The sequence below is a fragment of the Lethenteron reissneri genome, chromosome 14 (genome assembly GCF_015708825.2).
Source record: "Lethenteron reissneri isolate LAM-NWPU_2019-01 chromosome 14, ASM1570882v1, whole genome shotgun sequence".
NCBI classification, from domain to species: Eukaryota; Metazoa; Chordata; class Hyperoartia; order Petromyzontiformes; family Petromyzontidae; genus Lethenteron; species Lethenteron reissneri.
Window position 1 is genome coordinate 3,396,280 of NC_083792.1, and position 20,045 is coordinate 3,416,324.

The 20,045-nt window shown below is 45.7% G+C and overlaps 1 protein-coding gene across 1 annotated transcript in view; it reads left to right on the forward strand.

Annotated features, from left to right (window-relative positions):
* Window positions 1-20,045, forward strand: part of LOC133342262 (BRD4-interacting chromatin-remodeling complex-associated protein-like) — a 40,838-nt gene that overhangs the window by 12,057 nt on the left and 8,736 nt on the right. Inside the window, 13 exon segments of the mRNA XM_061551307.1 lie at window positions 1,728-1,784; window positions 2,818-3,036; window positions 5,685-5,961; window positions 7,203-7,375; window positions 8,568-8,648; window positions 8,650-10,014; window positions 11,914-12,621; window positions 14,428-14,701; window positions 15,150-15,277; window positions 16,720-16,778; window positions 17,773-17,921; window positions 18,706-18,800; window positions 19,906-20,008. Coding sequence (XP_061407291.1) covers window positions 1,728-1,784; window positions 2,818-3,036; window positions 5,685-5,961; window positions 7,203-7,375; window positions 8,568-8,648; window positions 8,650-10,014; window positions 11,914-12,621; window positions 14,428-14,701; window positions 15,150-15,277; window positions 16,720-16,778; window positions 17,773-17,921; window positions 18,706-18,800; window positions 19,906-20,008 — 3,688 coding nt within the window.

The following is a 20,045-nucleotide window of genomic DNA, read 5'->3' on the forward strand; positions in this document are numbered from 1 at the left end:
TGCACTGGCATTGGTGTGACATTTGCATGAACTTAGCAGAATTGACTTTGATTTTTTAATTTGAAGCTAGCTGTCTGGTGAGAATATGGAGAACTACCCACCCATGAGTGGGGGATCCAACTGGAAGCAGTTGAAGTCGTAGCGAAGCAGTTTACAGTGGAAGTCGCAATCCCATGATCTCGCACGTGTATTTCACTTGTTCTTTTGACGTCTGACATATAATTCACTCGGCTATAAATTGTGTCATGTAAATCGCAGATGTGGTTAAATTTGGCTAGGACATATGTTCTGTTGACCTAAAATGGGATATTAACTCCGTATATGAAAGTATGAGTGTTAATGTGCGTATTATAAACCACACTTTGATTCAAGTGTCGGCAAATACCCATTTGTTAGATTTTTTTTGATGTCTTCATTCCAAAAGGTGGGGCAAACACCCAAGTTATGTTTTTTTGAAGATTTCCTTTATTTACATTTACGATGCATGGTACATTCAAGTAATAAACATATTGTCCGGCGTTACAGGTCGTACGCATCCTTATTTACAAAGACTCATTGTTGGGATTTGACAGGGTTGGCCGTTCTTTTCTCAAAATAAACATGGGTGGGGAAAAAGGGGTGTTGGAGCGGTGTGAGGAGTAGCTAATATGGGAAGGCAAGGAGCTGAGCATGTTGGCTCGGGTGGTGGTGGAGGGGGATCTCACACAATTAACAAGGTAACTGTCCTAGTGACCCTGGGCCCGATGGGCTCAGACGTGAGGGGTGCTTAAAATGGTTATTTAAGAATGGGTCCCATGTTCTTTTTAAGTCTACCTTTTTTACCTTTGAGGATGTATGCCACCCAAGTGATATGTTTTTGATCATTTTTGTAAAGGTATGGAATTGTATCTATCTATCTTCCCACGTAGAATAGAAGTTCCCTCTGGAGAATGATGGACAACCTGTCAATGAGAATGCATCCTGTGACAGCCACCTATAAGGCCACCTCGTTACATTATTTGTAGGAAGAGTTTCCACTGGCCAGACTGTACCACGTTTAGTCCCGAAGGTTTCTTTGGGGGGTGGGCGGCAGGACTATTTCAGATATTATTAGCCAATGATGTTAGCTGTGGCCGAGAATCAAGCTCGGGTCGTTTGTTCATAGCGTAGGGCGCTAATCATTGCTCCACCCTACATTCATGAGAATTGTCAAGTTGTAGCAGGTAGTGTTGTGTCCCTTTGTGTACTTTTGTGTAACAAGCAATGCCGCAGTTAAATAAATTGACTATTTTTTCCATTCTGGATTTTGCGATTTGTGGACGAGATTCGTTTCTCATAAATAAAATGATTTTAACCCCCTTGTGGATGTCATATATAGAACAGTATGTACCTATAGTGGTATAAATATTATCGACATGATTGGGAAATAACCAATTCTTACATTCGCTTTATAAGTGTGCGTACTGGTAGCCTCGGAATTTATGTAGCATTACAACTCTACAGCAATCTACTGCTGCTCTGCTGCTGCAACAGGTAGTGCTTTGTTTCCGAATATACTTGTCTAAAACGACCCTAATGGGCAATGCCTTTAGTATTGACAGTTCACTCTGCATCCCAGCGTGTGCTCATTTGACAGACAACGCCACAGCACAATGGGTGGCACCGCGCGCCCCGCGACGTTACGCACGTACGGTAGAGCGGAGTAAGCGGCGTGTGTAACGGACAACATTGCTGCTGTGTTTCGGCAGGAGCTGGACCATGATGATCTGCTAGGGGGCGACGGGGCCGGTCTTTTCGCCGAACTCGTGAGTGCGCCCGGCCTCGTTTACTCCATTTAGCACATTAGGTGGATTGCCTCGCGCGCGCGCGCGCGGAGAGCGCTTTTGTCCCCTGTAACGCCATTAATGATTTTTCCTATTCTGACCTGACGACCGTTTAAATGACACAAACACTTGCGCTTGTGCATTTATACATTTTGCAGGCTGTTAGCATCGCGTTTCACGCAGTCTTGTTCCTCGCCTCACAAAGCTAATGCGGCCCCATCAAGGAGATGCGTTGCTCAGTGTATGCTGTACTATTCAAATAGTTAGTTTTTTGTACCTTTTTCATTTTAGCCGAATGATTCTCTTAGTGCTCATTGAGTTAAAGTCTTGTCGCAATTATGGGACTGAGTGATAGGGGCAGTGTCTGTCTAAACCGTCTTTTATAGGTTGAGGTGCTTTATTCTATGGAGGTGTTTGTTGTGCCTCCCTTTACATCGATTCTGGCGGCTTTTCGGATCAACTTGATTTTTTTTATTTGAATAGAATCCCACGCTCGTTGTCTTGGGAATTTTCAAATTTAGGTATATGCCTTCAATTGAGACAAAAAATGCAAATGTGGTGATTGTAGTAATTTGATGTGCTCCAGCAGCAAGGAACATAGAAAACATTCGCAATAGGTAAACGTTTACCACAATGGTAACAATTGAAATATTGTAAAACTCATATACTGTAAATAAAGAAACTGAAATAACCTCCCTTTCATCTTGTTGAAAATATGGGTGTGACTACCAGATGAAATATACATATGTATGTTGAACTTCTGTCACACCGTACATACCCAACCGTGCTTATCAGAGGTGCGATGTCACTGCTGTTGTTGTGTAATGTCTAGTAAATGTGGCCACTGTAAAAGGGAATTTGTACTTGCGATAGAGGTTAAAGTGACTACGTACAAAAAACCATGGCTGACCTTATATCAAACCAGTATCCTCCACTCACCTCTGCGGCTGCGCACCATATACACAGACTCTATCGTGATGTTTTTTTCTCTCTTTTTCTGTTTCGTCAAACACAGACGTCGGGCTCCCCTGGGAACCACGTGAACAATGGGCTGGGGGAGGCGGCGGGAGGCGGGGGAGAGGACCCCTTCGCCAGCACCCTGCGCTTCCTCGAGGATTCCGACGACGACTTTGACCCCAGCTCCGTGCCGCTGGCGCAGCACACGTCCGGCCAGCCGTGCGACATCCTGCAGCAATCCCTGCAGGAGGCCAACATCACCCAGCAGACGCTGCAGGTGCACACACGCGTGCCGACTCTTGCACTGTGTGGCTCGCCAGTTTGGTTGTGTTGATGTGAACGGACTTTGTACTTTGGTTGACTGTCCCACTTCACTAAAAATGTAACGATTTGATGAATTCTAATGAAATTTACGAATTAATTAACAAATTTATATTTGTTGTTTGGCCTTGTAATGCATGTCGACTCTTGTAGTATCTGCAAAGGTTTCCATGAAGCAAATCCCACATGAATTGGAAATAATCCATTCTTCAATATAATTGAATTGGTGCTGAAATGAATAAAAAACATCTATTGATCGGCACCCATTTTAAACTGGAAGATGCTGGAAATCGTCTCCCCGACGTGGAAATGTCAGCACAGTGCATGGCCAGCGTGACACGATAGTGACAACGGTGGCACTGTCAAGGCTTGCCCACATTGACCTTGGGTCTGGTTCTGTTGTATTGTGCTTCTAATAGCCAATTTACATCAGCCTTACAGAAATAGTTGTCACCGACCTATCAACTCGAACAAAAAGTAGAAAATTGTTGTTAGTTTCAGAGTGCATTATTTCAACAATCTTTCGGTATTTTACAAGGTCAACAACATTTCGGGTAATGTACTCGTAGTTAATGTGGCAGTTGGTAAAATTACCAGTGGTACAAATTTTCATTAAACTTTATGCTAAAAGCCCATTTTGAGCCTTGTGTGTGAATCATGTTTATTATGCAAATGATATCCATCTTGTGCCCGAATGTTTTGAGCTATAATAGAATAATGAATTAGGTAGTCAATAGTTGCAGCTCTTCATTGAAGTCTGTATCCTCCGCATAAGCATTTTAATGAGCGAATCATATCCTTATAGTTCACCTTAAAGTTGGTTCATTATTGTAGAGAGAAACCTATATTTACATGCACCTGTCTTGAAATTATTATAAAATTTTACGAGATACTAATAAAGAACAGTAAAAAAATGAAAGCTTCTTGCTGCTCAGATGAGTAGTGGGGAGTTGCACTCATACCCCTAGGCTGCCTTGAACCAGGTGTAGAAATTGCACATTTTCGTGGCAGGGGCTGGTCTCTTCATGGGACAACTACTTTGGGCTTGCTACAAAGCCACACATATTTACTTGCGCTGATAGTTAACAAATGATAATCTGTAATCAACTCGGGCTGTCTCGCTATTTATGAAGCCCATGCAGTGTTTATTGTCTATATCATGCTGCAGACGCCATTTTCTTTTGACAGCTTGGCTGACAAGACGGTGGTATGATCGCATTTGGACACGATGAACCCACACTGTTTTGAAAATTACATTGTATCTGGCTAAGTTGTGGAATTTCATTGGCCAATATGTGAAAGTCTACTGGTGAATCTTTTGACATAAAAAAAATATTTCTTTGGGACATGTTTATTCACAATTATGGCCAGTAAATATCTTTCCTGGTCTTCTGAATGAATCGTTACATGCCTCTAAATATATATAAACATTTTAACACGCATGTAAAGCATTTGTATTACACAGACCTTACTTGGTCGCATGCTTTTATCACATCTGGGATTCTGCTGTGTTGAAATTTATTTGTGCCTTTATTGCATGTGCAGTATTTTTTGCTATTTCTGTTTCAGCAACATATACCCAAAGGGGCATATATTTAATAAACAGGCTTGGATGGCTTCCTTTTTGAATAATTCATAGTGTGGCCATACAGATATCCATTACCACTTACGACAGCTCTTTGTTGGAAAGGGCTCATGGGTCGCTGGTTGGGTCTACATTGACAACGTTACACATCACTGGCCTTGGTGCAACATATACACGCACATCGTTAAATATACCAACCCTTTGATAACTGAAAAAAATTCTCACAATTATGCTCATTGAATTTTCTGTGACGTATATACACGTCATTTTGAGTAACATTTAAAAGTTAAGTTTTCAGTGGAAACACGAGTTAAGGGAAATGGATTAACTCCCACTGCAATTAATGTAATAGGCCTGCTGAGGTGTTACATAGCATTCAGCAGCCCATTACGCTACAAATAAATAATCCATTTCCCCTTGCTCACACAAGCAGTGGGTAGTGCTTGCTTCTCTTGGTGTTTCTGAGTTGGTGGTGGAGAGTCCATATATGGTAGGGAAGAGCCTCTCCATAGGATAACTACTGATGACTTTCCCACAATGTGATACTAATTTTGTAGCCTCCATCAGAACAAACGTCTGAGGAGAATTCTAACTGGGACTAAACTCTCAGCCTTTTAATGTATGTATGTTGAACTTCTTTCGCACCGTGCGTCGCCATCCATGCTAATCGGAGGTGCGGCGGGGGGGAAGGACAACAAACTAAACACAAAAATCTTGAAAGGATCGTACTAAATGTCCAGAAGATAGAAAAACATAAAATAAAAAAGGATACAAGGTGTTTCTGAAGTGTCAGTACCAAGGCATTATTTTTTATCAGAAAAATAACCTGCAAATCGCCAAAAATATGACTCACTGTTTCAATACCCTTCACACCCACTCGCCATGCTCTTTGAGTTTGCAGCATTTACACGACTGCAGTTCATTTGCTTGACATGCCTGAAAAATACGCGCCCTTCAAAGCCAGCCACATTTCATTGTCGTGCTTTTGAGTTAAAACTTTGCTTTCCTGCCCCGCTCAGGAAGCAACGCTGGCGCCGTCCGCTTCGTTGGAGAGCCAGGGCGATGGGGTTGTGGCCGGCGGCGGGGACCCAGCAGGGATGGCACCACACACGCCCGCAGCCGCCGCCGCCGCTGCTGCCGTGCCACCCGTGCAGCCGTTTGTTGCCACGGCGCACCCTCCCGCTGACGGCGCTCAGATCTTTGCTCCGGGTGCAGCTGTTGACCTGGGCGGGCTTGGACAGCAGGCGACCATCAGCCTGGTGCAGCAGCAGCAACCCCAGCCCGGCGCGTTCACAGGTGCAACACAATTACCCTACTGAATTCCTCGTATTATTTATACGTCTCTCCGGAGAGTAAAACTTGTCCTCGGCGTCAATAAAGTTATACAAATCTGGTCACACACTCGCCGAATTTACAAGATGCACCGCCAACTTTTGCTGTAAAATGACACGTGGGGAAATAAATGTGTTGATAGTTACTTTTAGCTATAAAAGAAGAGCAGTTAGAATTGGTTGACTTCTCCAGTGATGAACTGTGTCCTCAAAATATTAGGCCAACTCAGCGGTGGTGGGGGGGCTTCCCAGGTGGTCCGTTTTCTATACAAAATCAAACGTTATTTCCATGAGACTCGTTGAAGCTCCATTTGGAGCTTATATTGCGTGTGTTTTTTATACAACAGAAATATAAAAATGCGATAAGGGTAAAAAAAACATCAACTGCCAAAAATCATAATCCAATTCTCGAAGGTGCAATCGATAGCTGATCAACAGTAGTTGATATGTAGTACGCTACTAAACTGGGACTGGCTTACAAGTAACATTGTTGCGCAGCGTGGAGATGCAAATAACAAGTCGACATTGCTTTCCACTCATCTTGGTTCTTTCGGTAAAGTCACGTAGAAGGGAAATAATAAAATAATAAAAATATTGCATAATAAAATAATTCTCACGACGTTTCGGCCACAACGCAAGCAGCCGCCCTTTCCACTGTTGAGCTTTGCGAGTGCAGTTTTCAAAATTCTTGAATTTCTTCTGACATTTTTAGTTGTCCCAGCCAAAAGCATCCCCCCCACCCCATGATATTTGCCCACATTTCAAGGACCCAAGATACAAGGTGTCCCAACAGTCAGTGTTCAGGGTTATTTCATTATTTTAACACTGGCATTACATAATTGAATTATTTGTTGTTTAAGTGAATAGTTTATCTATTATTAATATCTATTTTTCTTCGTCCTGTGGGGTTACCTTACATCTGTCAATAATGAACCTCAAGCAAGAACACTTAATTAATTGAGACTAAATATTATTAATGAATGTTCAAAGAAAACGCTTCTAATATAATTCATACATACAGTGATGTTCATGGAACATTGACAATGTGATGAATCGTGGACAATGTGATGACTCATTTAGAGTCTCCTGTGCATTAATCTATAAATCGTCACAGCTTTCACCTGTTCACTTGTTTCTGCGTATTTCTGCATCTTGTCTGCCTGTGCTTCACCTGTACATTGCCTTGTCTGACCCTGCCTTTTCCAGGTGGTGTACCTCAGTTCATCCATCAGCTGGGCATAGGCAACGTGGCCCTGCAGGCTGGTGCTTCGCCCGCTGCGCCCATCCAGGTGCTGGGTCCCTCTGTGGTGGCGCTGGGCCAACCGGCTGTCCCACCTGTACCGCCACCCTGTGCCAGCCCCCAGCAAGCACAGCAACAGGTGGGTCTCCCTGTCAAAGAATTTGGAGGGGGGTAGGTAGGAATTTCCCACTAGAATCTGTTCGTCGTAGCACACGCCTGTATGTATGTATGTTGAACTTTCGCGCCGTACGTGTTAATCGGATTCGCGATTTGGAGTCACTGGTTCATGAATCGTGTCGATTTGGGAAACTCATGAACTCGTTTGGCTGTGAGCTGGCTGGACAATATTGGTTCATAAAATTAGTTTGCAAACCTGCCCTTCTTGCTGTGTTACTGCATTGTCATCGGCTTGTCAGGCGGAGCTTTGCTCTTCCGTCACAGACACAAACTCGCCAGTGCTTACGGTTTCCACCTGTCCTGGTTTTCACAGGATTTTCATAATTTAGGGGTTTTTGTCCTGGGACATCTTTAAGTCTTCCCTAGACATGAATAGTCCTGGTTTTTGTCAATTATAAAATAATGCACCACTCAAGACAATACTATACTCTTATGCCCATGATATTTCCTGTGTTTTTTACATGGGGGGGTGGGGGTTTGCTAATGATGTGGACTTGCCTAATGTTAAATGATGTTTCTACTAAATTTTGGCATGAGCATTTCACATTTTTTGTTTTATTGCTATGTGATTAATGATTAACACCTTGATAACCGGGCATATGAGAGAAATACCCCTTATGCGATGAAGCAAATGAAAATATATAATTTCTGTGTGACCTCATGACTTAGCTTGGGCCTCCCATAGGTGACTCATCTTATAATCCATCTCTGCTTCAGAGGCCGAATAATACTGATTACATATGCAACTATATTTAAATTCAGGAAAGCCTTAGTCTCAAGACTAATCTTTCTATATTTGAATGTTTGGCGAATTCCTGTTAAGCAGTATTTGAATGTTGGAGAAAAATAGTGTTCAGCGGAAAAAAAACCTAAGTATGGGATAACACTCTAATAGTCCAAACACAGACAGGTTCTTGAACCTGGCTTCTGAATTGCAGTTTGGCTATGTCGCAGGTCATCAGGTCTGGGAGCATCACTCAATGTTGAGCCACTGACCCTTGCCTCAAACGTACTGGTTGAAGGCAGCCAAGTGGCATTCCAGGTTCAACCACCTCATTTACCATGTTGGTTTCAAGAGGTGATTATGCGCTCACCCTTATTGTTTCTCTGCATACCAAATGAGGGACCTTTGTCTCCGTGTGTCCTGTGTGCAGGGGGGCCTGGTGATTCAGAAGGGCCTGTCGGTGCAGATCCCCACCGTGAATGGCAGCCCAGCGTTGTTTGGAACCAGCCCTTGGCCCGGTGGGCGCCCCCGGTGGCCACCAGGCTGCTGCCACGGCGGCGACTGCAGGGGCTGTGCGCCCAGCATTCGGCGGGCACGTCGCGGTCGTGCCCACTTCTGCGGCACCCCAGGCTGTGGTTTTGCAAAGGCCGCAGACGCCCATCCAGCCCAAGCCGGGACCCGTCACCATCCAACCAAAGCTGGTGCAGATCAGTCCCAAGAGACCACCGGTGCCAGGCAGCCCTGCGCTACAGATGCCCGGCAAGGGTCAGAAGGATGTGACTGTTCAGCAGCAGCAACAACAGCAGCATCAACAGCAACAACAACAGCAGCAGCAGCAGCAGTTCTTGCAAACAAAGGCCGGGCAGAGTACTGTGCTGCAAAATCACCAGAGTACCACTCAACAGCAACAACAGCAGCAGCAACAGCAGCAGCAGCAAGCATCAGCCATCCGTCCCCCCATTAGTCTTCAGATTGTGAACCAGGCAGGCAGTTTTGTCATCCAGCAGCCTGGTGGTACCCAGGGCCAATTCCTCATGCCCGTGTCAGCTGCGGGGCAGACACTTGGTGTTAACGGGCAGCTGTTCAACACGCAAGCCATGAACCAGCTGCTCAGCCAGACCACTGTGAGCCAGCTACTCGGCAACCCCACCGTTTCGCAGTTACTCTCCAACCCAGCAGCGCTGTCGGGGGCACCGATGGCGGCCGGGCAACTCATCTCGGCGCACGGCGGTCTTGGCCAGGTGCTTGGTGGGCACATCTTGACGCAGCAGGGGGCGGCGCAGTTGCTGGCTACCAGCTCGATACAGCTGCAGCATGGCCAGGTGGCCTTCCAGATCCCTGCTCATCAGCCTGGCATGGTGGGTGCTGTGTCCCAGTTCACCACACTGCCTACGTTTTCAGCGCAGCAAACGGTGGTTTCAGGCATCGGTGGTGGGTGTACGAGCGTGCCTGGGCAGCTGACTTTGCTGGGCGGTGGCAACCTTGCCACTGGAGGCCCCCAAATAACCGTGCCCACTGTAGCGTCGTCACAAGCGCAAGCATTGGTTTCGCCACAGCAGCAGCAACTGTCAGTGCCCATAGCTAATCAGGCTCCTGTTTCTATGGCTACAACTGGACCTGTTGGCAGTGACGGGATGTTGGGATCGCCTGCATCGTTATCTCAGCAACAGCATCCAGGACTAACACCGGTGGCATCGGTGGGCTTGAGGCAAGTCTCCATGTCCCCGGTGGGGATGTCCCAGAGCTCGGGCCGGATTACTCCTGTGTCGGATCGAATGACTCCAGCGCAGGAGAGGATGACCCCTCAGGGCGGCTCCTTAGCTGGGTCCGTTCCCCCGGCTCCAAGCCCAGACTCTGTCCAGCATCGATACGAACAGGTAAGGGATAATCTTACATGTATGCAGGAAAGCATTCTTGCAAACTCAAATCTTGGCGGGTGTTGACATCATGAATTTTTGTCTGAAGGTGATACACTTTAGGGTCCCCTTTTTTCAGAGGCTTGTGTGGTTTTAATGTGGTTACCATTTGTAATGTGGAAAATGTATGTTATATTTAATTAAATATGAGTAAGGTGTTGCTAAATACTTGTGGGAATTGTCGTTATGAATGAGTTCTGTGTCGTGTACATGACAGCAGTGGCACCTGAACTCAAAACCGCGCTTATTTTTAGCCCGACCTGTGCATGAATGAGTCTGAATTTGGTATAGTAGCCTGTCTTAGCATTTACACAGGCTTTGAAGCCCTTTCATGTTTGTTTCAAGAGAGTACAGCTCATGAGGTTATTCTGTTACGTTTTGAATATTTAATTAAAATATGGAGCCTTAGGAGACTATAAAGTGTCAGGTGATTACTCCAAAAGAAGCCAAGGATTGGTGTGAACTGGCAGGCACCTCTTGGTAGCCCCATGTTGGCCCTTTAGAGCAGGGGTCACCAACCCCCGGGCCGCGGACCGCTACCGGCCTGTTAGGAATCGAGCCGCACAGCAGGAGGTGAGCGGTGAGTCTGCACGTGGCCCGCCCCCATTGTTTTATTTACCACTTCCGTTCGCGCCTCTTTCCCACACTTCCGCACTTGTCACAGTTTTGGTAAGCCCGCAAGCTAACCCCAAGCCAAGATGAGTAAAAAACAAACGTTGCTGGAGAGCTTCTTTGAAAAGGGGGAACGACCCAATGATGAACCCCCCCCCCCCCCCCCCCGGTCTATGAATAAATTGTCTTCCACGAAAACGGTCCCTTGTGCCAAAAAGGTTGGGGACCGCTGCTTTAGAGGGAAAGGCTCCACGAGCATCGAACAGCCTTTCTTTTTCTTGAGCAGGCAATGCTGTCGTGAGGAGCAAACCTTTCTGGGACTGACCTGGCGGGTAGGGACAGAATCAAAAATATTAATTTAAACTGGAGGAATCCGATGAGCTATAACGCTTTTTTGCGCAGATGTCCGGTGGTGGCTGATAAGAGCGTTAAAACAACACAATACAATAACACGATAGTTGTACAAAGTACAAGTAAGGTAAACAAATCACCCAAAAACATTCAAATGAAACTAAACCATCCCCATTCGACCAGGCAAAGCCTGCTGAGGTATTAACTTATTTTTCAGAAGTGATCTGGCCGCAAATGATAGCTCAATAAAGTGCCTTGTGGAAATTTATAGAAGCACAATAAAATAAAATAACCTCAATTCATGAGACGAGAGTGTCCTTCCAAGAGTGATTCCCGCTTCACAGACTGAATATAGGTGTGACCTGCTCCCTCCACGTCCTTTCCACTGTGCAGGGCTGAAATAAAGGTAGGAGGGGGCGCATAATGTTATTTTGAGACTGCCTGAAGGGTGACCAGCATACTCGAGAGAAGCTGGGCACAGGTCCTCTTGTTTGAGAGGCCCTTGCTGTAGTCTTGGATGAGTTATGTCTCTTATACCACATTCACTAATGGAATTGCAAAGGGTTCTATACCTGGAAGTGGGTGCAGGAGGTTTTCGAGACACAGACAGGTACAGGAGCAACTGGAGGGGGAGGGACAGCATCATGATGTACAGAACATGCGGACGGCTGCCTCACATTAGAAAAACTATTTTCACTTGCCTGGATTGGCCTAACATGGTTTGCGAAGGGGGATGAGCCGATATGTGGGCTCACCCTCCCTTCCCTTCCTCCATTTTATCTGCAACTGGAGAAAAGCGATCATATAATACGCTTATATTAGTTAGAACAATTTACTCGCTCGTGCATACATAACGAGGTGGTCACATTGCGTTTTCATTTCGATGCGTTTCCACAGACTGTGACCAGCCAGCAGAAGCCGGTGATTGTGACATCGCAGGGTTCATCTCTACCTCAACAGGGGGGGCAACCTCTGGCACCACCGCAACCGGTCTCCGGCCAGACACTCTGCCAGCCCCAGGCCGTGGTGACGCAGGCCATGATGGGCCCAGCTTCTGCCGCCCCAATGATGGGAGGCCAGCCTCCGTCGCAGGGAGTGTTGTGTCAGCCAGGCCTCCAGTCGGCCACCGAGCAGAGCCTGCACGCTCAAGCTGCCATTGCTCAGCAGCTGCAGTTGCAACAGCAGCAGCAACAGCAGCAGCACATGATGGTACAATCACACACGATGGTGGCACAAGTGGCTGGTGGGCAGCCTCAGTTGATGGTGCAACAACAACAGCAGCAGCAGCAAGTGATGGGACAGCAATCTCAGGTGATGGCCCAACAGCAGCAGGTTCTGAGTCAATCTCAAGTGTTGGGACAGCAACAACAGGTGCAGCAGCAGCAGCAACAAATCTTGGGACAATCGCATGTGATGGGCCAGCAGCACGTAATAGCACAGCAGCAGGTGATAAGTCATCCGCCGCAGGCGCAAGCCACGCTGCAGCTAAGGTTGACGCCAGAGCAGCAGCAGAGACTGCAAAACTTGATACTGCAGCTGAAGAATCTGAGTGGCGTGCCCAACCCGAACCAACAGCAGAAGATGCTCATGCAGCACATTCAGCAGGTCAGTATGTGGCGTCACTTGGAGGCACGAGGTCCACATTTAAGTGGCTTGTAGCAGGGTTTTTTTTCTGGTTATGCACAGTAATGAGACGAGAGCTTGCAGGAAGCAACCCATTGGCTAATAGTAGATCGTCTATATAGTATTGGGCTGATTGGGATTGGGGCTACTTCCTGCCTGCAACTGAAGCATAGATGTTGAACAATACTTGTCTTGGAAAATAATATCATTTCGGGAATATAAAAAAATGTGGCTTTAAAGCTGGAAGGTGGCCTTAAAATTACATAAAGCTGCTTCCAGTTAAAAATATACTACTTTGTATTCCCGAATGTTGCTCTCTTGATTAGTATCCATTATGTGATTGTGTGACAAGTGAATGTATCAAGGAATTAAATGTGGAAAAATTATATAAAGCTTGAAAATTTGGGAATTTTGCCGACTGCATTGATTTGGTCTAGTGTGCCTAACCTTAGTAGGACTGCATTCACACCACTGGCGGAGCCAATGGGGGGGGGGTGGCACGTGACCCCCCAATGATCATTGGGGTTTATTAGTAATTAATCCGCATTTTGCGACCCCCACTGCCACTGTGTAGCATATTATCATGTGCCAGGGACTCTATGAGATGATAGGACAATAGTCTGAGTCCATAAATGGCAGTAAGTAATGGCAGAGCAGTTATAAGTGACTCACAAAATTGTGCGCAGTTGCGTATATAGTAAACGACTTCCCTGAAGGTATTCACCTTCAGCGAGCACGATGCTGATCGCACAACGTGGTTCGAATTCGACCCTCGATCGATGGCTGCGCCATCGCCGCACACGCGTCGAATAAAAAGCAAGGGACAAGTCCTTACTAACAACTATCATTTTTAATTGCTGGAGGGGTTACTCCCCCTACCTGAAAATCCTGGCTCTTGCCATTGATTCACACTGTCCACTTATGGGGTCATGCTTTTGTGTTATGTGGCCTTGTGGTTTATATATATATTTATGTCGGCATTAAAAGTATTTTTTTATTTAAGCTATGTAGTTAAAAGTTATGTTTGCAATGCTTTTCACAAGGTTGTGGCGCAACCATTGCTTTTCTTACGATGGCTGTCGGCATGTTTCTCACAGTCTTGAATACCATGCCGTAACCAGCACACCATAGAGCATTCGAATTAAAACGAGAGCACCAAGAAATTTACTTCGAGGCCCTTTACTCTACCACACTGGGGCCCTGGCATCATGTCTATGCACGTCACCCGCAGCCCTGAGTTTCTCGGTACTTTATCATACTAGGGCATGGTGGTGGTTTTTTCACGCTGCTTGTGTCCTGGGCCCATGGAATGTAGTTACTTCAAGGGAGCTGTGGTGGTGCTCTTGGGGGGAACTACCTTTCCCGATTGGGTTATTTTACGTGACAACCTCTGAGGCAGCAGTTGTTCTGTCACAAAAAATCTCGAGTACATAAAATACTGAGGTGCTCTTGACTAGTGGATCACATGAATGGATGTGATGCTGGGGCGACCCCATTATAGTAGAGCACAGGGCCCAGAAAGGGCCATCTTCTGAACGATGAGAACATTTTATTTGGTTACTATGGCGTGCTGGTTATGGGATGGTGTTCAAGACTTTGAGGAACTGCTATTGGGCACCTACACAAACCAGGTTTAAGAAAAACAAAATTTGTTATTTATGCAGTTTTGCCCAAGTATGTTTGTGAATCCCTTGGATATTTCACAAATCCACTTTCATGTCACCCCTCCTGCAGCAGCATAATGAGACATCTCTCCACCTAATCCTCCCCTCCCCTCTGATACTCCAGGAACAACAAAAGATAATTCTTCAGGGGCGGCAACAGGCCCTGCTGCAGCCTACGCCGGGGATGATGAACCCAGGCATGGCTGCCCAGACCAACGCACAGCCCCACCAACAGACTATCATCCTCAGCAGCCCAATGGCACATCAGCATCAGCAGGCACCTACCATCATGTCGGGTGGTCAGATGCAGGCGATCGCACAGGCCCCCACTGCGCCTGGGCTGGCTGTCAGGCCAGAGATGCAGCAGGGAACACAAATCGGCAAAACTGTTATCATGGGTAAGATACTCATGTGGTGGAGGGGGGAAGGAATTTTATTTTTTACGTGTTTTTTTACCTGAAAATGTATTCCATGTGCGTTACTGGTATAATTTAATCCGACAAATACACTTAAATTCACAGCTCATTGAGCAGTGTTAATTGAGCAGTGAATCATCCAGTGTGAGAGAATGGTATTGGATAAGAAAAACAGTCTGACCATATTAGACGAAAGAGTGCTCTACTAAGCAAACAAACAATTTGTCTTGCATACTCTGGCACATTGGAAAATACCCTACCGCTTCAGCTGTGTGCCTTCAAACAATATGAATACTTTTTTTCCTAATGTAACCCAAGTGCTGAAAGAACCACTGCTTCAGAATGTGTACTTGCATGTTTTAAACATGATGTTTCAGTCATTGGATGTGATACAGCAGCGTGATGGTGCTGTGCGTTGCCTTGTGTACAGCAACCCAGCCTGGCCAGATGTCCATGGATGGCAAAACGATGCTGCTGGGGACTTTGGGGACGAGCCAGTCGGGAAAGGGCCAGCCCATGCTGCTCAAGCCTCTGGCTCCACAGCAGACATCTCAGGATGTGAGCCATACTTAGCTGCATTCAACTTGCGCTCAGACAAAGCACCTGTGATCAGTACTTAATGGTAAAGTAGCGTATTTGTATAAGGGATTTAACTTTTCTGAAAAAAATTTGCACAATAATTACTCGTTGATGTAATGTCATTCATTTATTTGAGATTTATATTTTAAGATCTTGTAATTTTCTTTCAAAAAGTATTTTGCTTGTGGGAGAGCTAAGGTACCCAGAGAAAATCCATGCATATAGAGAGTAACTGACTTTATTGCTCTCAGCTGCCCTACTTTTTGGCCCCGTATGTTTGAGAGTTTAAAAAAATGCACGTGTTCTATCCACCCATGATTTTAGATCACTTTATTTTATGTACTGCCATTGTGTTAAAGAGCAGCATAGTTTAGCATTTTGCCATTATTAGTAGAAACTGTTTTTTGCCGATACAATTAATTAGGACCCTTGTTTTTGACTTAAAAGTGTATTTGTTATATATAAATGTCCTTTCGCACTGTATGTAGCCAAACGTGATAATCGGAGGTGCGGGGGAAGAACGACAAACTAAACACAACAAATAGTTGTAAAGAAATTCGTTTTCAATTTAGATTTAAAAGTGCATCGCTCCAGTGGCTTCCTAACTTGAGTGTATATTTGATTTGCCAGAATGGGCCAACATGGCACCATGCTTTGTGAAATTCAGTATCCAGAATAAAATGTATGTATGTACGTTGTATTTCTTTCGCACCGCAAGTAGCCAACTGTGCTAATCGGCGGTGCGGGTGAAGGACGGCAAACTAAACGCCAAAAGCAAAATGTTGTTATTGCGATCTAATGTGGTGCACTTCACTATTAGAGTGCATGGTTTAAGTGCTTTGTTGTAATTTATTACAATTTGCATTGCAATACGTATTGCACTAAAAATCAACACCTGAATTACATTAAACACCTTGAATTACAGTTTCCTCTCGATTTTACTGCTACACTTATGATTATGCAATATGCTATGTTGCATTATTCTGTTACTCAAGAAGTAGTATCCTTCCAATAAACTACAAACTGCTCACGTTTGTTGGGCATATTCCCAGCTGAGCATTTCAACTTGGGTGTGAGAACTGGCCAGGCCACTTGTGAAAGCTGACTCTGGTGTTGACACGATGGACAGGTGAAATCTGGCACTATTGCCCGGCTGCCCCCAGGGCTGAGGAAGGGACCCATACAGATCCACATGTTGAGCAAGGGTGTGGCTCAGTTCAGTGCTTCTGCCACCCTTTGCACAGCCCATGAATCCTGGAACACCTTTAAAGCAGTCAGTGGACTTGCGCATTGTGCTCCATTTCCCTCCACCTCGGAAAGATCTGTTAGTTGTAAATAAGAAGGTCGTTTGTAGCTCGATCGGTTGAGACCCACTTGTTGGTTGTCATCGTCATGTACTGAATCGTGTCTGTCTGCGGCAGGAGGTTCACATGGGAGGAGTGAAGCGGACAGCCCCTGTACAGCTCACCAAAGAGAGCCTGTACGTATTCACTTTCAGGCTCAATATACTTCACGTCAATATACACGTCTTGCACTTATACAGCAGAATGTTATACATCACAAAGAGAATACAGATGGTTATCTGTCGGCTTAACTCATACTAATCCCGTGCACGTCCACACTGCTTTGGTGCTTGCCACAGGCCCCCCTAACACCCTATATAAACACGTTGTCTCGTAATAACTCTCTTCAGACGCCTCAGTAATTTTGCTGGAGCAGTCAACATCTGATGACGGTTGCTTGTGTTGCTTCCGAAACGTCGTGATTTAATTTAATTAATTTTAATTTTTTACCTACGTGACTTTACCGAAAAAAACAGTGAATCCTTGCAGGCACGAAAACTTCAAATCTAGAATATTATACAATTTTGCTTGTTGAAGCATCTAAATATTTTGGGGTAACAATACTTGGGGGAACGACTTAATTACGAGGGAGGGAGTGACAAAGAAAGAGGAGTGGTTTTTTTTCTTTGATTTTGGGGAGAACAAAAAAAGTATGAAACTAAATAGCGAAATGTACCACAGAGACACAAAGTCATAATTGTAGACGAAAATAAAGACTACATTTTGGATTTGAACTTAAGGGAGTCGACAGTTCCAACGTTTAACAGTGTATGGATAATTTTATTTGATGTCGCAACAGAAATTGATTATTGCTGGACAATTTTTTTGTGATCCATAAATGTGCTTTATATAACCCACTATTTTGAAAAGGTTATCTTCTAACTACTTTTATTGGCCGTATAAAGAGAGTTTAGTACCGAATAAAATGTTACTACCTCAGGTGGTAACGACAAGTGATATATCTGGTCTGGCCCCACTATAACAAAAAAATATTGCCGGAGCAGAGGGCACAGGAAGGAGAGTAAATCAAGAAGAGATAGGAAAGCAGGTGGCACAACGTTGTAACGTTTTCCTGGCCCTCTGTCTCTTCACGGCTCGTTGACTGACATTGCTGGGCACACTTTCCCACAGCTTCCTGGAGCAGCTGCGTAAAGACCAGGAGGCTGTGCTGCAACCCGAGTACCGGCGGCCATTCGGCTCGTACCACGACGCCGTGCGCCGCCTGCTGCCCTACCACCTGTACCGTGGCACCATGCCCTCCATGCATGAGTTCAGCAAAGGTGAGGCACGAGTTTAGTGTGTGTGTGTGCATTGGCACTGGGGAGCGGTAGTGTAGCGGTTAGCGCGCTGCGCTATAAACCTGGCGACCCGAGTTCGATTCCCATTCAAGGCCAACACCAGTGAGGATTATCTGAACCGGTCCTGGGCCTCTCCTAGGTCGAATCGGCCTCAAAGGAATACCTTTGAGGCCATGGTGCTGGCCACCCACCCCTGGTGTACCATGTCGCAAACAGCACTTGCCCTAACTGTCTGTTATGCCTGTACGGGAGATATTTGTCTATTGCATTGGCACTGGCGAGACAAAGGCGGCTAGATATGGTGCTGGTTACACGATACCCTTGTGTGCTGTCTTCACGTACAGCACCTTCCTAAATAGTCTGTATAGGCTGTGCACGGGCGTGGTCTTTGTCTTTATGGGTAGGTTATACTAACACACACACAGCTGAAGGGTAGTGGGGACTTGGTCTTGCTGTGGTTCACGCATTGTACTTTGAATCTTAATTCATCTCTCGGTCACATAATATTGGGTGGTAAGTGGTATCAGAACCTCGTCTGTTCTTGCCTTCGGTTTATTTGGCCTTAAAGGATATGATCAACATAAGTATTGGGGAGACAGATTGCCAAGAATATTTAATATTTGGAATCCCCTCTTGTGCCTTGTTAACCTAAATAATTGCTCACCGCCTTCAGTAGTCCATCAAGCTGACAACGGGAATATTTGTGTTCATATTTGTACATTTAATTTTGCTTTGTAATTATTGACTGTCAATGTTCGAACCGCAGTGGACGAGGAATTTGAGACGGTCTCCACTGAACTGCTGCATCGTACACAGACCATGCTCAACAAGTACCGGCTGCTGCTGTTCGAGGAAGCACGGGTAAGAGCTTCAGGATTAACAAGGACCCAGTGTGTAGCTAGGATCTGTTTCTCAAATGAGGACTTCTTAATTAGGGGTTTGCAGGCTCTTCGGTGAATGGTTGTGAAATTTACACAGAAGAGTTTCGGTGGAAAAATCCTGCATTTGTGCATGACTTATTGGCATGATGGCACCACTCTAGTTGTCCACTAGTCTTGCATTAATGATAATACTGGTAGGAACCTCCTGGTTACACCAACCCACAGGAGATTATTGTGTCCGTCGTGCAGGGAGGGGCTGGGTGGGGAGGGGAGGGTGGGGAGGGGCTGGGTGGGATGGTGGGGCTGGGTGGGGAGGGGAGAGTGGGGAGGGGTTGGGTGGGAGGGGTGGGGCTGGGTGGGGAGGGGCTGGTCACCCCGTGGTGCCCTTATAAAACTCAACGTTTAACCTACTCACGCCGGCTTGTGCCCGCCCTCACAGTCGGGCATATTTGCGGAATACACCACGCCGCCGGTGACCCTGACCATTGACCGAGCAACCCAACGTTCCTACCAGCTCCCTCCGCAGGAATGTGTTAGTCATCACATTGCAGTACATCGCTGGAAGTGTCTACACACAAAACCTATATTAAAGCATGCTGCAGATAGCAAAAATATTGAAAATCCTGTCTCGCACAATCGTATTTGGTGTCGGCTAGGTTGGTGGTTGGTTATCATCCTGTTTGTTTTACTTTCCTTTGAGCTTCTGCACTACATCCATGGTTTAGAATGCTTTAATGCTTTGCCAATATATTTTTTTACGTCATTTATGAATTAATAATGAATTGCATGCTGGTGCCATGGCCTACATCCCAATTCGGAAAAAAAAGAACTGCAAGCAAATTATTATTTTACAAACGTAATACTCGCTTTGTAATCTTGGCTTGTCGACAGTTGCCACCGATTTCCTTGCAAAAGAATGCGTGCGTGAAAAAAGAATATTTTGAAGTAACTTTGCCTCTCTGTGTTTTCCTCACTAGTAGAGTAGAATACACTGAGGAAGCTGCTCCTCAGTACAATGGTTGTTCACATTCTAGCATGTTATAGAATGCATCGCGTCTCATCGAGTTCTTGTGTTGCCCTGACAGAGAGAGAGCCCGTCTGCAGAGATGGTCATGATGGACCGAATGTTCATCCAGGAGGAGAAGGCCGAGCTCATGAGCGACAAGCGGCTGGCCCTGGATAACCCTGGTATGTACGGTAGTAGAGGAGAGGAGGGATTGCTTCC